The sequence below is a fragment of the Rhincodon typus genome, unplaced genomic scaffold (genome assembly GCF_021869965.1).
Source record: "Rhincodon typus isolate 14 unplaced genomic scaffold, sRhiTyp1.1 hic_rhity00000051, whole genome shotgun sequence".
In the NCBI taxonomy this organism is placed as follows: domain Eukaryota; kingdom Metazoa; phylum Chordata; class Chondrichthyes; order Orectolobiformes; family Rhincodontidae; genus Rhincodon; species Rhincodon typus.
In genome coordinates this window covers 661,708-675,167 of record NW_025965689.1, presented here as the reverse complement: position 1 = coordinate 675,167, position 13,460 = coordinate 661,708, and the positions used below count along the sequence as shown (strand labels likewise).

Here is a 13,460-nt window from a genome sequence, read left to right as displayed (position 1 = left end):
TTTAAAACAAACTAGCATCTAATCGATGGTTCTGGCGATTTAAGTCTAGGATTATTGATACCAATGTTCATGGACGAGAATTTAATCGAGTGGATTGGCGTGATTTGTATCTAGATATGCGTGTGAACTGCAGGCTTCAATATCCTTTCGCAATTTAGTGTTGTACTGTTTGCAATGCTCGCTCGGTGGCACTGTATCATATCACATACAATCACGAGTAAATAGCGAATATGAGACATGCATCTGCACCCAGTGGTGAGATGGGAGTGAATTCATCCACCCAGGAGCTTTATTTGATTGCAATTTTTGTTTTATTTTATATTTAGACAATCGAGATTTGAAAGTCATAACAGGTTAGTATGGAATTGGAGAAACTGTTTATTTGTGGAATGAACTCAAATGATTGGCAGATGGAGTTTACATCAGGTAAATGTGAGGTGCTACTTTAAGCTGTCCCATCATAATTCTGACAAGAATTGGAGCAGAGTTATATATAAATAGGGGAGGTTATATATAGAGTAAAGCTTTGTCTGAATAAATACTTGAAGCATATCCAGGATAGGTCGGTTGAACCATTGTGATTCTGGGAATGTGCATTGTGGTTTTACAGATGTTGCGTAAACTAACAAATGGTCGCTGACCCTATGCACACCTTATTCTTGGATGCATTCACATGCATTCCGTTTTCTCTGTCTGTACAGAGAGAGAGCATATTGCACACCAGAGAGTCATTTTTTAAGCTACTTCTGTGTGTTCAAGTTCCTTTTTAATACTCAATTCGTGCAGGAGCTAACAACCCTGGTGGAATACGAACCCTGTGTTTCACACCCAGCAAGCAAAAGAAAATTATTTCCCTCTGAGTTCCACAAATAGATTTTACATTTTACACGTGTTTTTTTTTTATTAATTTGTAAATTTCTGCAGGGATCCTGCCTGGTGGTAGAATGCTGTAAATGAGGCTTTCTGCTGTCAGTGAGAAGCTTTCAAATTGAACCTAAATGAACCAACACAGCTGCTGGACTTTCCACCACCAGCAAAAACACAACGTTACCAGGTCAATGCTAACATGAAAAAAGTGACAGGAAGTAGGGATTAAATTAAAATGGAGTTGGAGGGCTGCTTGCGCTTTATTCATTTTGAAACTTCCTCTCTGGGAGAGGGAGGGATTTCTTCTGTAAATATTCACCTTAAGTCTGGTACGCAAGTGAGAGTTTCACTCTGCTTCTGACAGTCTTTGCTCCTGTGAGTCAATAGGGGATAAATTCTTGAACAGCTGGAGTATCAGGTTGAACTGTACTTCATTTATTATTTTGTATTGGATGAGACTTTTTTTTTCACATGTTCTGGTACATTGGGTGACAGAGTTTAATTATGTGTCTGACTGTCTCCAAGTGAGATTACTCTTCTAATTTAGTTAATGTGGTGGTCAGTCATGTGAGGCTGTAGAGATTTCTTAGCAAAAAACAGATGTTTATTACGCAAGAGAAAAACAATTTCCCAACAGCACCATTCGGCCCCTTGAGCCTGCTCTGCCAATATCCAGAATCCAGACCCTGTGAACATAAGAACTAGGAGCAGGAGTAGTCCGTCTGGCCCTTCGAGCCTGCTCCGCCATTCAATAACATCATGGCTGATCTTTTTGTGGACTCAGATCCACTTACCCGTGTTCTCACCGTATCCCTTAATTCCTTTATTGTTCAAAAAATATCTACTTTTTTTAAAAACCAATTACTGAAGTAGCGTCAACTACTTCACTGGGCAAGGAATTCCATAGATTAACAACCCTCTGGGTGAAGAAATTCCTTCTCAATTCAGTCCTTAATTATCTCAGAGCACTTCCTGTAACCAGGTTGTGGGAACAGCATTCTCATCAATCAAAACCCAAATGTCTTCAAACTCCAAACTAACATTTTCTAAAGTGCAAGAAAGTATGAATGTAAACTGCTTTTAACATGTTTTCCCTCAACAGACACAATTCCAACCTTATTTTCCACATATGCAAGATTCAGTTTAACATAAATTAAACCAGAACATTCACCGTCCCTGCACCCATTTCGCATCCCACCCACTAGTTTGTTGTCCATTTTATCAGAGTCCCTGTGTCCTCCTGAAGTTTGCTCCACTTCTTGTCCCTGCTTACACCATTGCCAAATTGTGTCATCTCAAACCTGATGCTATGACCTTGGATCCTGTGTAGTCAAATATTCAAAACAAAAAAAACACCAAGGCTTTATCCCTTCACCATGAATACATTTGTCCCTCACACGGCCATTTAAGCTGTCCTGTCATAATTCTGACAAGAGTTGGAGCAGAATGAATGTATTTGTCTGAATAAATGCATTAAGCACATCCAGGACGGGTCAATCAAACCATTGTGATTCTGGGGATGTACATTAATTGTGTTTTGACAAATGTTGTGTAAATTAACAAGTGCACACCCTATTCTCGGATGCGTTCACATGCATCCTGTTTTCCCTGCCTGTAGAAAGAGAGCATATTACACACCAGAGTGTCATTTTTCAGCTACTTCTGTGTGGTCAAGTTGCTCTTTAATACTCGATTAGTCCAGGAGCTAACAACCCTGGTGGAATACGAACCCTGAGTTTCACAGCCAGCAAACGAGTGTCCCCATCACTTGCCAGCAAGCAAAATAAAAGGCATTTCCCTCGGAGTTCTATAAATCGGTTTTACATTTTACATGTGTTTCCTGTTTTTTGAAAAATTTATAAATCTCCATGCTGGACCTGTCCAGTGGCAGAATGCTGTAAATGAGACTTTCTGCTGTCAGTGAGAGGGTTTCAAAATGAACACAGATAAACCAGAACAGCTGATGGACTTTTCACCACCAGCAAAACCACCCACGTGACTAGTGTAGCCAGCAACAATCAAAGCCCCCCAAAAGGGCAATGCTATCATTAAAAAGTGACAGGGTGGTAGGGATTAAATTAAAATAGAGTTAGAGGGTTGCTTGTGCTTTATTTATTTTGAATCTGCCATTCTCTCAGTGGAGGAGACAGAGGGATTTCTTCTGTAAATATCTATGTCAAGTCTGGTACGCAAGTGTGAGATTCACTCTGCTTCTGACCCTCTTTGCTCCTGCAAGTAAATACGGGATAAATTCCTGAACAACGAGTATGAAGTTGAATTGCACTTCATTTATTATTTTGTATTGATTGAGACTTTTCTTCACATATTCTGGTACAATGGGTGCCAGAGTTTAATTGTGCGTCTGTCTGTCTCAAAGTGAGATTATTCTTTTAATTTGGTTTGTGGTGGTCAGTCACTGAAACCCAGTCATGTGAGGCTGCAGAGATTCTTTAGCAAAAATAAAAACAGATCTTTATTATGCAAGACAAAAACAGAAAGAAAAACAATTTGTTTTGCTGTGCTTAAATATGTTCCCAACCTATTTCCTAACAGCACCATACAGCCCCTTGAGCCTGCTCTGCCATTCTGCAGGATCAGAGCTGATCTGACATTCTTCATGGCTGCTTTCCTATGATTCCCCCATAATCCTTCATCAAGAATCTATGTCAGCCTTCAATATACACAAGGTCCCACTTTGCCTCACTGTTCTGTGGCAAGGAGTTCCATAGTATCTCAACCCTCGACAGAAGAAATTCCTCTCATCTCTTTCTTAAAGTGGCAGTGGCCCTAATATCTGAGGCTATGCTCTTTGGTCTGAGATTCTTCCATGAGGTGAAAAAATCCTCTCAACATTTACCCTTTCAAGCCTAGTCTAATATGTTTCATCACTTCTCATTCTTCCGAACTCCAGTGAGTAGACTCCCAACAAGTTTAGTGTTTGCTCATACGACAGTCCCTCCATATGAGGGAACACCCTGGAGAACATTCTCTGAACTACCTCCAATGAAATGATACCTTTCCTTTCATAAGGGGACCAAAATTATTCTCAGCATTCGAGATGTGGTCTCACCAGCATCTTGTACAGTTGCAGTAAAACATCCCAACTCTAAATCTCCAACCCACCTTGAAATAAAGTGCCAATGTTCCATAAGCCTTCCTGATTACCTGCTGCAACTGTGTACCCGCATCAATTTACACAGATTTAAATCCAGAGAAATTACACCCAATATTAAATCTCTAAGTTATATCTGAACTGGTTTGGCCCAAACTTTTCCTGTGAACTATGGAATTTTCTTTCATGAATATTCTCAAAATTCAGAGAATAAACATTTTCTGCTTCTAATACCTTCAGAGCTCAAACCAAACTCTCCTGGTTCGGAAGTTCTACTCGGGTGACTTTTTGTTCTTTTTTCCACTGAATTATTCTGAGCTCTATATAGCAGAGAGACTAAACTTGATTCTGATCACAGTCAGATCTCCAAACTGAACAAAATACCTTCTAACCCTGGGTTTATAGACTATAATAAATCCTTGATTATTCTGAACTGAAAACAAGATAACGTCAATTGATGTTTGCTCATCTGTTGTAAATCAACAGAGTCTAAACAATTTCCCATGAACTCCACATGGGGCTCCACAGCCACTTGCTTTCTGAGCAGTGCTGGAGGAAGGTCACTGTTTCACAAGGACTCACACTTTTTATTTTAAAGAAAACTTCCAGAAAATGACCCACATTCAGTGTCTCTATTATAAATGCCAACTTCCAAAACTGGAATTTATCTAAATTATACATCTTTCATCACTGCAGTTACTCAGGAACTCACTGGCATTTCAGCAGTTTTCGTAACTCAATGAATCCTTACCCCGACACAGAGAAGGTGAACAGTCTCTCCCCAGTGTGAATGTACTGCTGTAGAATGGGGTGAGTTTCTCACCTGAACTCAGTCCTGCAGTAAGTGCACCTGAACAGACTCACGTCAATGTGAACAAGTGCGTGGGATGTCAACTCCCAGGATCTTTTCAAATACTTCGCTCAGTTTGGACATTGAAAAGGCTTCTCCCTTGTGCAAACGCGATGGCTTCTCAGTTGGCTGGATGACTGAGTGATTGCTTTTCCACATTCAGCACGAGAATAGATTCTTCACACAATGTACTCACTGGTGTTTCAGCAGGCTGGATGACGGAGAGGATATGTCCCACACTTGGTGCAGGGGGATCAGCCTCTCCCCAGTGTGAACTGTCCACAAGGTGGCAGGGTCAGTGAATCCCCTCATTCAGCTTCTCCACAGGCAGTCTGCTGATGTACAGTCAGTTCAGATAAACGCCTCAACACCATCCTGCAGTGGGAACAGGTAAACACTCTCTCAGTGTGAACTCACCGATTTGTCATCAAGCTGGATGTGTCGGAGAATCCCCCTCCCACACGAGGAGCTGGTGAATGGCCTCTCCCCAGTGTGAATTCGTTGATGCTTCTGGAGGCTGGAAGCCAAAGTGAATCCCTTGCCGCACGTACAGCAGATGAATGGCCTCTCCCCAGCGTGAACTCGCTGGTGTCTCTGCAGGTGGGATTTCTGACTGAATCCCTTGACACATTCAGAGCAGGAGAATGGTTTCTCCCCAGTGTGACTGCGCCGATGAATTTCCAGTTCAGCTGGGGATCTGAATCCATTCCCACAGTCCCCACATTTCCACAGTTTCTCCTTATGACTCCGTTTATGTTTCGAGAGGTCAGATGATCGGCTGAACGCTCGTGCACATGCACTACACATGTACAGTTTCTCACCGCTGTCAACGGTGTTTTCTCCTTCCATGTTCAAAGCCCAATGAGATTCAGGTTACACCGAATTGGGCCACTCTGAAATCCTGATCGGTTGCAGTTTCCCGACTGTAAATCCTCTCCTTCTAATATCCTGTGGAATTGATTTAGAACAGAAATAATGGAAATGAAAGTCTCCCCATAAAAATACAAAGTCATGCATCTGTCCCAGGATCTCATTTGGCTCCATGTCAAATGTATGAACACAAAGGCCAACATATGAACTATCGGGCCCTCCTGCCTGCTCCATCATTCAATACGATCATGACCGATGAGCTCATGTTTTGAATTTCCAGCTACACCCAATAACTTTTGATCCCCTGGTTGAACAAGAATCTATCCACCTCTGCCTTAAAAATGTTCAATGACCGAGTCTCGACCGCCTTTTGAGGCAGAGAGTTCCAAAGTCGCACTAATCTTGAATAAAGAACTCATCTCTATTCCAAAATGAAGACTCCTCGATTTAAAACGGTCTTCCCCATTCTGGACTTACCCTTCGGAAAAAATATGTCCACATTCACCTTGTCAAAACCAATTCAGGATATTAAACACGAGTCAAATTACACCTCATTTTTCTGAACACATGAGCATTCCGAGGCTGTCCAAAATATCCTCATAAGACAACCCACTCATTCAGATATCAGTCTACTGAACCTCCACCGCATTTACACCCTTCCTTCAATAATGAGACCAAAACTGCACACAGTTGTGGAGGTGTGGTTTCACTTATGCCCTGTACAACTGAATCATCAACTCCTTACTTTTCTGTTTGATTCCACTCGTGATAAACAAGAACATTCCATGAGCCTTCTTCATCACTTGTTGTTAATTATATACCAATGTTTTGTGTATCACGCACCAGACCCCCTAGATATCTCAGCTCCACAAGATTCTGCACCTGTCCTCTGGTCTGATTTTCTTTTCTCATTTTTCCCCTGGAGCGAACAATTTCACATTTTGTTATATCATAGCTCACCTGAAATATTCATTCAAAAAGGCTGCAGATTGACGTAGGGAAATTAAGTCTTCTTCACAGCAACCTTTCCTGATAGCTTTGTATCCACACAAAGCGTAGCTACCATGACTTCATTCCCCTCATCCAAGTCATTGATATAAACTGCAAAAGGTTTTGGTTCAGCAGAACCCTGTGGCTCCCCACTTATCACGTTCTGACAATCTGAAGCAGACCCATTTATGGATATTCTCGGTTTTCTGCCAGCCAGCCAATCCAGTATCCAGGCTGGTAGGTACCACTAAACCAGTAGCTCCCACTCTAAACAGACACCTTTTCCATGGTACCTTGTGAAATGCCTTCAGGAAAGCCAAGTACAATATATCAGGCTCCCTTTATCCACAGCACATGTCACTCCTCATAGAATTCCACTAAATTGGAGAAACACAATGAAGTAGTTGTTCCTTTAGTTAAAGGTTGAATAACACTGGGCATCATTTTGCAGTGAAAGGCAAAAGTTTTACAGGGGAATGGAGGAAAGCATTTTTCACCTGAGGGGTGGTGTAAGTCTGGAATGCACTGCCTGGGAGGGCCGTTGATGCGGTAAGCCTCACAACGCAACCTCCACCACTCCAGGGAAGAAAAGCCCCAGCCTTTTCAGCCCCACCCCACAGCTCAAACCCTCCAATACCGGCAATATCCCAGTAAATCATTTCTGAACCCTTTCAGGATTCACAACTTCTTTCTCATAGAAGGGAGACCTGAACTGAATACAGTATTCTAACTATGTCCTGTACAGTCGCAACATGACATCCCAACTCCGATAACTCAATGCAGTGACAAATGAAGGCGAGCATACCAAATGCCTTCTTCACCATCCTGTCTACCTGCAACTCCGCTTTCAAGGAACTATGCACCTGCAACCCTAAGTCCCCTTGTTCAGCAACACTCCCCAGGGCCCTACCATTAACTGTCTAAATCCTGCCCTGATTTGCCTTATTGAAATGCAACACCTCACATTTATCTAAACCAAACTCCATCTGCCACTCCTCAGCCCATTGATCAAGATCCCAAACTACTCACTGAAAATAGCCTTCTTCACTGTCCACTGTGCCACCAATGTTGGTGTCATCTGCAAACTTACTAACCATACCGTCACATCCAAATCATTTGAATAATTACAAAAAGCAGTGGACCCAGCACTGACCCTTATGGCACACCACCTGGTCACAGGCCTCCAGTTCAAAAGACAACCCTCCACCACCACCCTCTGTTTCCTACCTTGAATCCAAATTTGTATCCAACTGGCTAGCTCTTCCTGTACTCCAATACGATCTAACCTTGCTAACCAGTCTACCATGCGGAACCTTGTTGAGCGTTTTGCTCAAGTCCATATAGACAATATCTACCGACCAGTCTTCAATCTTCTTTGCCATATTTTGAAAAAAACACAACCAACTTACTGAGACACGATTTCCCATGCACAAAGCCACGTTGACACTCCCTAATCAGTCCTTACCTTTCTAAATGCATTTAAATCCTTTTGTTCACTTTTATTTCTTCAGTTTCTCTTTAATTCATGCAGAGGTAGTGGGCGTCCCTAGCTAGGCCAGCATTCATTGACATCCGTAAACTGCCCAGAAGGCAGTTAAGAGTCAACATTGCTGTGGGTCTGGACACGTAAACCAGACCAGTTCAGGATGGCAGCTTTCTTCCCTAATGGACCTTAGTGAACCAGATGGTTTTGTTCCTAACAATCGACAATGGACTCATGACCATCGTTAGACTTAAAACCAGAGTTTTATTCAATTCAAATTCTACCATCTGCCATGGCAGGATATGAACCCAGGTCCCCGGACTAATAGTGTGGTGATAATACCTCCAAATAATTGATTCTCATCTCCTCAATGACAGATCAACCTAACTGGCCTAAAGTTTCCTGTTGTCTGCCTTCCTCGCCTCTTTAATACAGGGGTTGTATCTGCTATTTTGCAGTGAGACAGAAACTTTCCAGAATCTAATGCAATTTGGAAAGTTAACACCCATGTTTCTGCAGCAACTGCAGAATATTTGTTCGCCAAACCATGTTTTTTTTGTTATACACTCTCTGGAGAGTGTTTTTTTAAGCAACCCAATCTTTTGTAGAGTCCAGCTCCCACTGACAACTTCACGCTGGAAACTGCAGGGCCCAGCTGGCTTTGAAAGGCCTCAGGGTAAACTTAGCAGCTTCTCCTCCATCACCACTCCAGCTCAATCTGATGCAACAAAGACTTTCAAAAGCTAACTGGAAAAGCCCCTGAAGAGGAAAGAAAAGGGCAAATAATAGGAATCGCTGATTTGCTTTTGGAGAAAGGCCAGCACAGACACAATGGACAGAGTAGTCTCCTTCTCCATTGTAATCATTCAGTGATTTTGTGTGACTCAATTAATAGGAACCAATAGGCCACAATCTGTGACCAACACCCACCCTGTCAGAAATGGGCTTTTAATTCATCCGTCTGTGTTTCTAGACTTGGTTCTGACAGCACGGTCCAGATGGGGTTGAAGAACCTATCAGCCATGAGTGAGTGGCAGAGCAGACTCAATGGGCCAAATGGCCTAATTTCTGCTCCTATGTCTTAAGGTCTTATTATCAAAAGAGTAGCAAAATACTGCACTTGCTGCAAGTCTGAAATAAACAGAAAATGCTGGAAAATTGCAACAGGTCAGGCAGTATCTGAGGACAGAGAATCAGTTAACGTTAAGGGTGTGCAGGATAAGTTACAAGGAATAAAAAAAGGTTCAGAACTTGAGAGTCAATACAACCTCAGCATCGGAGGAGAAATGAAATAAATTGAATAATGCAGACAATTCACTGAAGTATGTAAAAAGAACAATCCAATAGTTAGATTACAGAATTTCAACTTCACCAGCATTAATTGGTGTAGTCATGGTGTAAACAGTTTAGAGGGGCAGATTTATTCAAATGTACTCAGGAGTGTTTTTTATATCAACATGTAGTAGCTCCAACATGTGACAATGTAATGCTGGATCTAATTCAGAGAATCCCGACAGTGCAGAAAGAGGCCATACGGCGAATCTGGTCTGCACCGACCCTCCGAAAACATCTCACCTAAATCCTGTTTCCACCCTTGCCCCATAACTCCACATTTCCTATGGCTAATTCAACTAGACTGCACATCTCTGGATTTTACAGGGTTATTTAACATTATCAATCCATCTAACTTGCACATCTTTGGACTGTGGGAGGAAACTGGAGCACCTGGAGGAAACCCACACAGACACGGGGAAGAATGTACAAACTCCACACAGACAGTCACCCAAGGCTGGAATCGAACCCAGGTCCCTGGTGCTGTGAGGCAGCAGAGAGGAAAAACAGACTGTCTGCAAGAAAGGGCTGTGGGTTGGAGAAAGGCAAATTGTTTTAAAATAAGGCAGGATCAGCCTTAGAGAGCTTTGTGTGGGTAAACTTCAGCAGAACAGTGGGGCTGTTTAAAAAGGAATTAGGTGAAACATGTTCCCTTTGGGGGAAATGTAGGAGCATTTAAGAAATATTCTGATGGACCGTTGCGATGCAAAGGCATACAGGGCTATCGGCCAAGTGCTGGAAAATTACAATAACTACTTAGTTGTCTATGACTGGCGCAGACTCAATGAGCCGAAGGGCCTTTCTGTCCACTGTAAACCTCTATAAATCTGTGACTCTATAAAAAACCCAGAGAACTTTGGATGCCTCTGAAATTTCAGGACTGAATAAGAAGGGAAGGAGAAGCTTTTAACAGGTACAAAGGGAGGAAAGTGATGGAGGTCCTCGAGGAGAATAGAAAGTACAAGGGGGAAACATAAGAAAGAAATGAGGACAGCAAAGTGGGGCGTAATAAAACACTGGCAGGGAAGATTAGGGAGAATCCCAAGATATTCTACAAGGATATCAAGGAAAGAGCATAACCAGGGAAAGAGTCAGGCCCGTTAGGGACCAATCTGTGTGGAGCTAGAGGACGTTGGCAGCATGTTAAATGAGTACTTCACATCTGTCTTTACTCAGGAGGAGGAGGATTATAGAATCATACAGTACAGAAGAGGCCCAATGGCCCAGCAAGTCTGTAGAGCCAAAACTATCCCGCTGCTGACACTAATCACACACTGGGCTTATAGCCTTGAATGTCGTGACATTTCCAGAGCTCGTTCAAGTAATTTTGAAAAGTTGAGCTTTCGTGCTTCAACTTCCTGCCCAGGGAGTACATTCCAGGCCCCAGTCACCCTCTGGGTGAAAAAGGTTTTCCTCCAATCCCCTTTAAATCTTCTACCATTCACTGTGAAGTATTGCCCCCTTATTACTGACCCTTCAACTGCTTTCTATCCACCCTGTCCACGCCCTTCATAATCTTACACATCTCTATCAGGTTGCTCCTCAGCCTTCTCTGCTCCAAAGGCAACAACCTAAGAATATCCAGCCTCTCTTCATAGCTGAAATGATCCAACCAGGCAACATCTTGGTGAATCTCCTTTGCACCCCTTCCAGAGCAATCACATCCTTCCTACAGTGTGGTCATGAAAACTGCACACAGCACTCCAGCTGCGGCCGAACCAAAGTGCTGTGCAGCTCTGACATGACCTTCCTTGTTACCAAGTTGCGTAGAGTAATCGTGAATTGGAAGGCAGGAAACAAGAATATGTTTGCGCGGTCCCTTTAAAAGATAGAGTGCTTTTCTAAGATTAGAGATTTATACAGAAAATGGGTCTGTAAGCAGCTGCAGATTTCAGACAGTACTAAAAATGGAAACATGTACTGATTGGTTGCATAATTGGAATCCAACGGCTTGTTTTGATGTTTTGGCAATGAGCTGGAAGCAGTCAATTAATTTAAATCAAGCACTTGGGGATTGAAAGCCAATTGAATTTAAATCTGACGGTTTTGACAACCTCGGACCAATGCAATTGTAAGAAAAGGGACGGGTCATCATGGGTATATATAAAGAGCACATTTGGAAAAGCGGCAGAGAGCCAACTGCCATCTGAAGGGTGTGAGAGCTAACCACCATCTGAGAAATAAGCACCCAGCTCACACAAAAAATCACTAAGCTCTCTAAGAAAACATCATCCGATCCACAAAAGGTACCACCACGGCACTTCGAGCAAGGAGTCTTCACTGAGAAAACATCCCTGATAGTAGAATCAGCGGAAGAAAAGTGTTTGTGGCTCGAGATCAACAGAAGGAAGAGCGTTCCAGAGACACATTCTATGCCAAGTTGGAGAGATTATGTTTTAATTTATTGTTGTCTTATTAATTGGGCTTATAATAAGAAGTGGGACTTGTGTTTATTTGGACAACATGCCAGGAGAATTCAGTTCAGTTAGGGAATACATTGTGCCTGGTGTATGGGGTGGGGTGGGTGGGGTGGTGGGGCAAAAATTGTTCTGGTGTCAGTAATTCTGTTCATTTGGTCATTGTTAGGGGTAAATAAATAAATTGTTCTTGTTACTTGTGATCGAAACAGTGGAGATCAGGGGTTTTCTTTCTTTTAACCATTCTTTTATCAGATTACAAAGCAAGCTTCTCTGGGTGTTTCAAGGTCATTATTAGAAGGGAACCTCTACTCCCATAATAACAGATCGGGGCTTGTGTTTTGGGTTAATTATCCAAAGGGTTCGACCTTCCCCCGCTTCGTAACACCCTGCTCTTGGAATCTATGCAATGACCAATAAAGGCAAGCGTCCCTTATGCGTTCTTAACTACATGAATTGACCTGTCCTGCCACCTTCAGGAATATGTAGACGAGCACATGAGATCCGTTTGTTCGTCTGAGCTTCCTAATGTTTTGCCATTCATGGAGTACACTCTTGTCTTGTTCCTTCTTCCAAAGTGCATCACCTCCCATTTAACAGGGTTAAATTCCAACTGCCACTATTTTGCCTTCTGACCAATCTGTTCATATGTTCCAGTAACCTAACACCTGTCTCCTCACTGTCAAACACCCGACTAATTTTTGTGTCATTCACAAACTTAGTCATCATCTCTCTCAATTCTTATCTACATCATGTACGAATATCACAAAAAGCACTGATCCCTGTGGTATGTCACTGCACACAGTGTTCCAGTCACACAAACCGCCTTTTACCATCACCCTCTGTTCCCCAGTACTGAGCCAATTCAGCTTGGCAAGTTACCATGCATCCCATCAAGGATTGATTAGGGACAGTCAACGTGGTTTTGAGCACGGGAAATGATGTCTCACTGACTTGACTGAGTTTGTTGAGAAAGAGACGAAGAGGATTGATGAAGGCAGAGCAGCCGACGTAGTCTATATGGATTTCTGTAAGGCGTTTCACAAAATTCCACACGGTAACCTGGTTAGCAAGGACAGATCACACGGAATACAGGGAAAACTAGCCATTTGGATACTCAACTGGCTCGAAGGTAGGAGGCAGAGGGTGGTAGTGGAGGAGGCTTGCTTCTTGAACTGGGGGCCTATGGCCATCGGTGCTGGGTCCAATTCTTGTTGTCATTTCTATTAATGATTTGGATGGGAATATAGGAGGTATGGCTAGTAAGTTTGCAGATGACAGAAAAATTAGTGATGTAATGGACAGCCAAGAAGGTTATCTAAGAGTACAACGGAATCTTGATCAGATGGGCCAATGGGCCAAGGAGTTGTAGATGGGAGTTTAATTTAGAAAAATGTGAGATGCTGCATATTGGAAAGGCAAATCAAGGCAGAACTTATACACTTAATGGTAAGGTCCTGGGGAATGTTGCTGAACAAAGAGACCTTGGAGTGCAGGTTCATAGTTCTTTGGAAGTGGAGTCGCAGGTAGACACAATAG

General features: G+C 42.6%; 4 protein-coding genes across 12 annotated transcripts in view; 1 reads left to right on the top strand and 3 right to left on the bottom strand.

Moving 5' to 3' along the window:
- Positions 1-13,460, bottom strand: part of LOC109929682 (histone H2B 7-like) — an 823,479-nt gene that overhangs the window by 224,084 nt on the left and 585,935 nt on the right. The gene's annotated exons all lie outside the window — the stretch shown is intronic.
- Positions 1-13,460, bottom strand: part of LOC125488138 (histone H2B 7-like) — an 844,706-nt gene that overhangs the window by 245,323 nt on the left and 585,923 nt on the right. The window lies entirely within an intron of this gene.
- The window catches only part of LOC125488142 (zinc finger protein 239-like), a 341,309-nt gene that overhangs the window by 33,013 nt on the left and 294,836 nt on the right, over positions 1-13,460 (top strand). The gene's annotated exons all lie outside the window — the stretch shown is intronic.
- LOC125488143 (zinc finger protein 239-like) overlaps positions 1-13,460 on the bottom strand; it is a 34,409-nt gene that overhangs the window by 1,101 nt on the left and 19,848 nt on the right. For 3 of the 4 annotated variants that reach the window (XM_048621049.1, XM_048621048.1, XM_048621047.1), the window contains exon 3: positions 3,314-5,777. In XM_048621049.1, the coding sequence (XP_048477006.1) occupies positions 5,232-5,678 (447 nt within the window). In that variant the 5' untranslated portion in view covers positions 5,679-5,777 and the 3' untranslated portion in view covers positions 3,314-5,231. Of the gene's footprint in view, positions 1-3,313; positions 5,778-13,460 lie in introns of those variants that run through there. The other variant, XM_048621050.1, reaches the window with a different exon arrangement.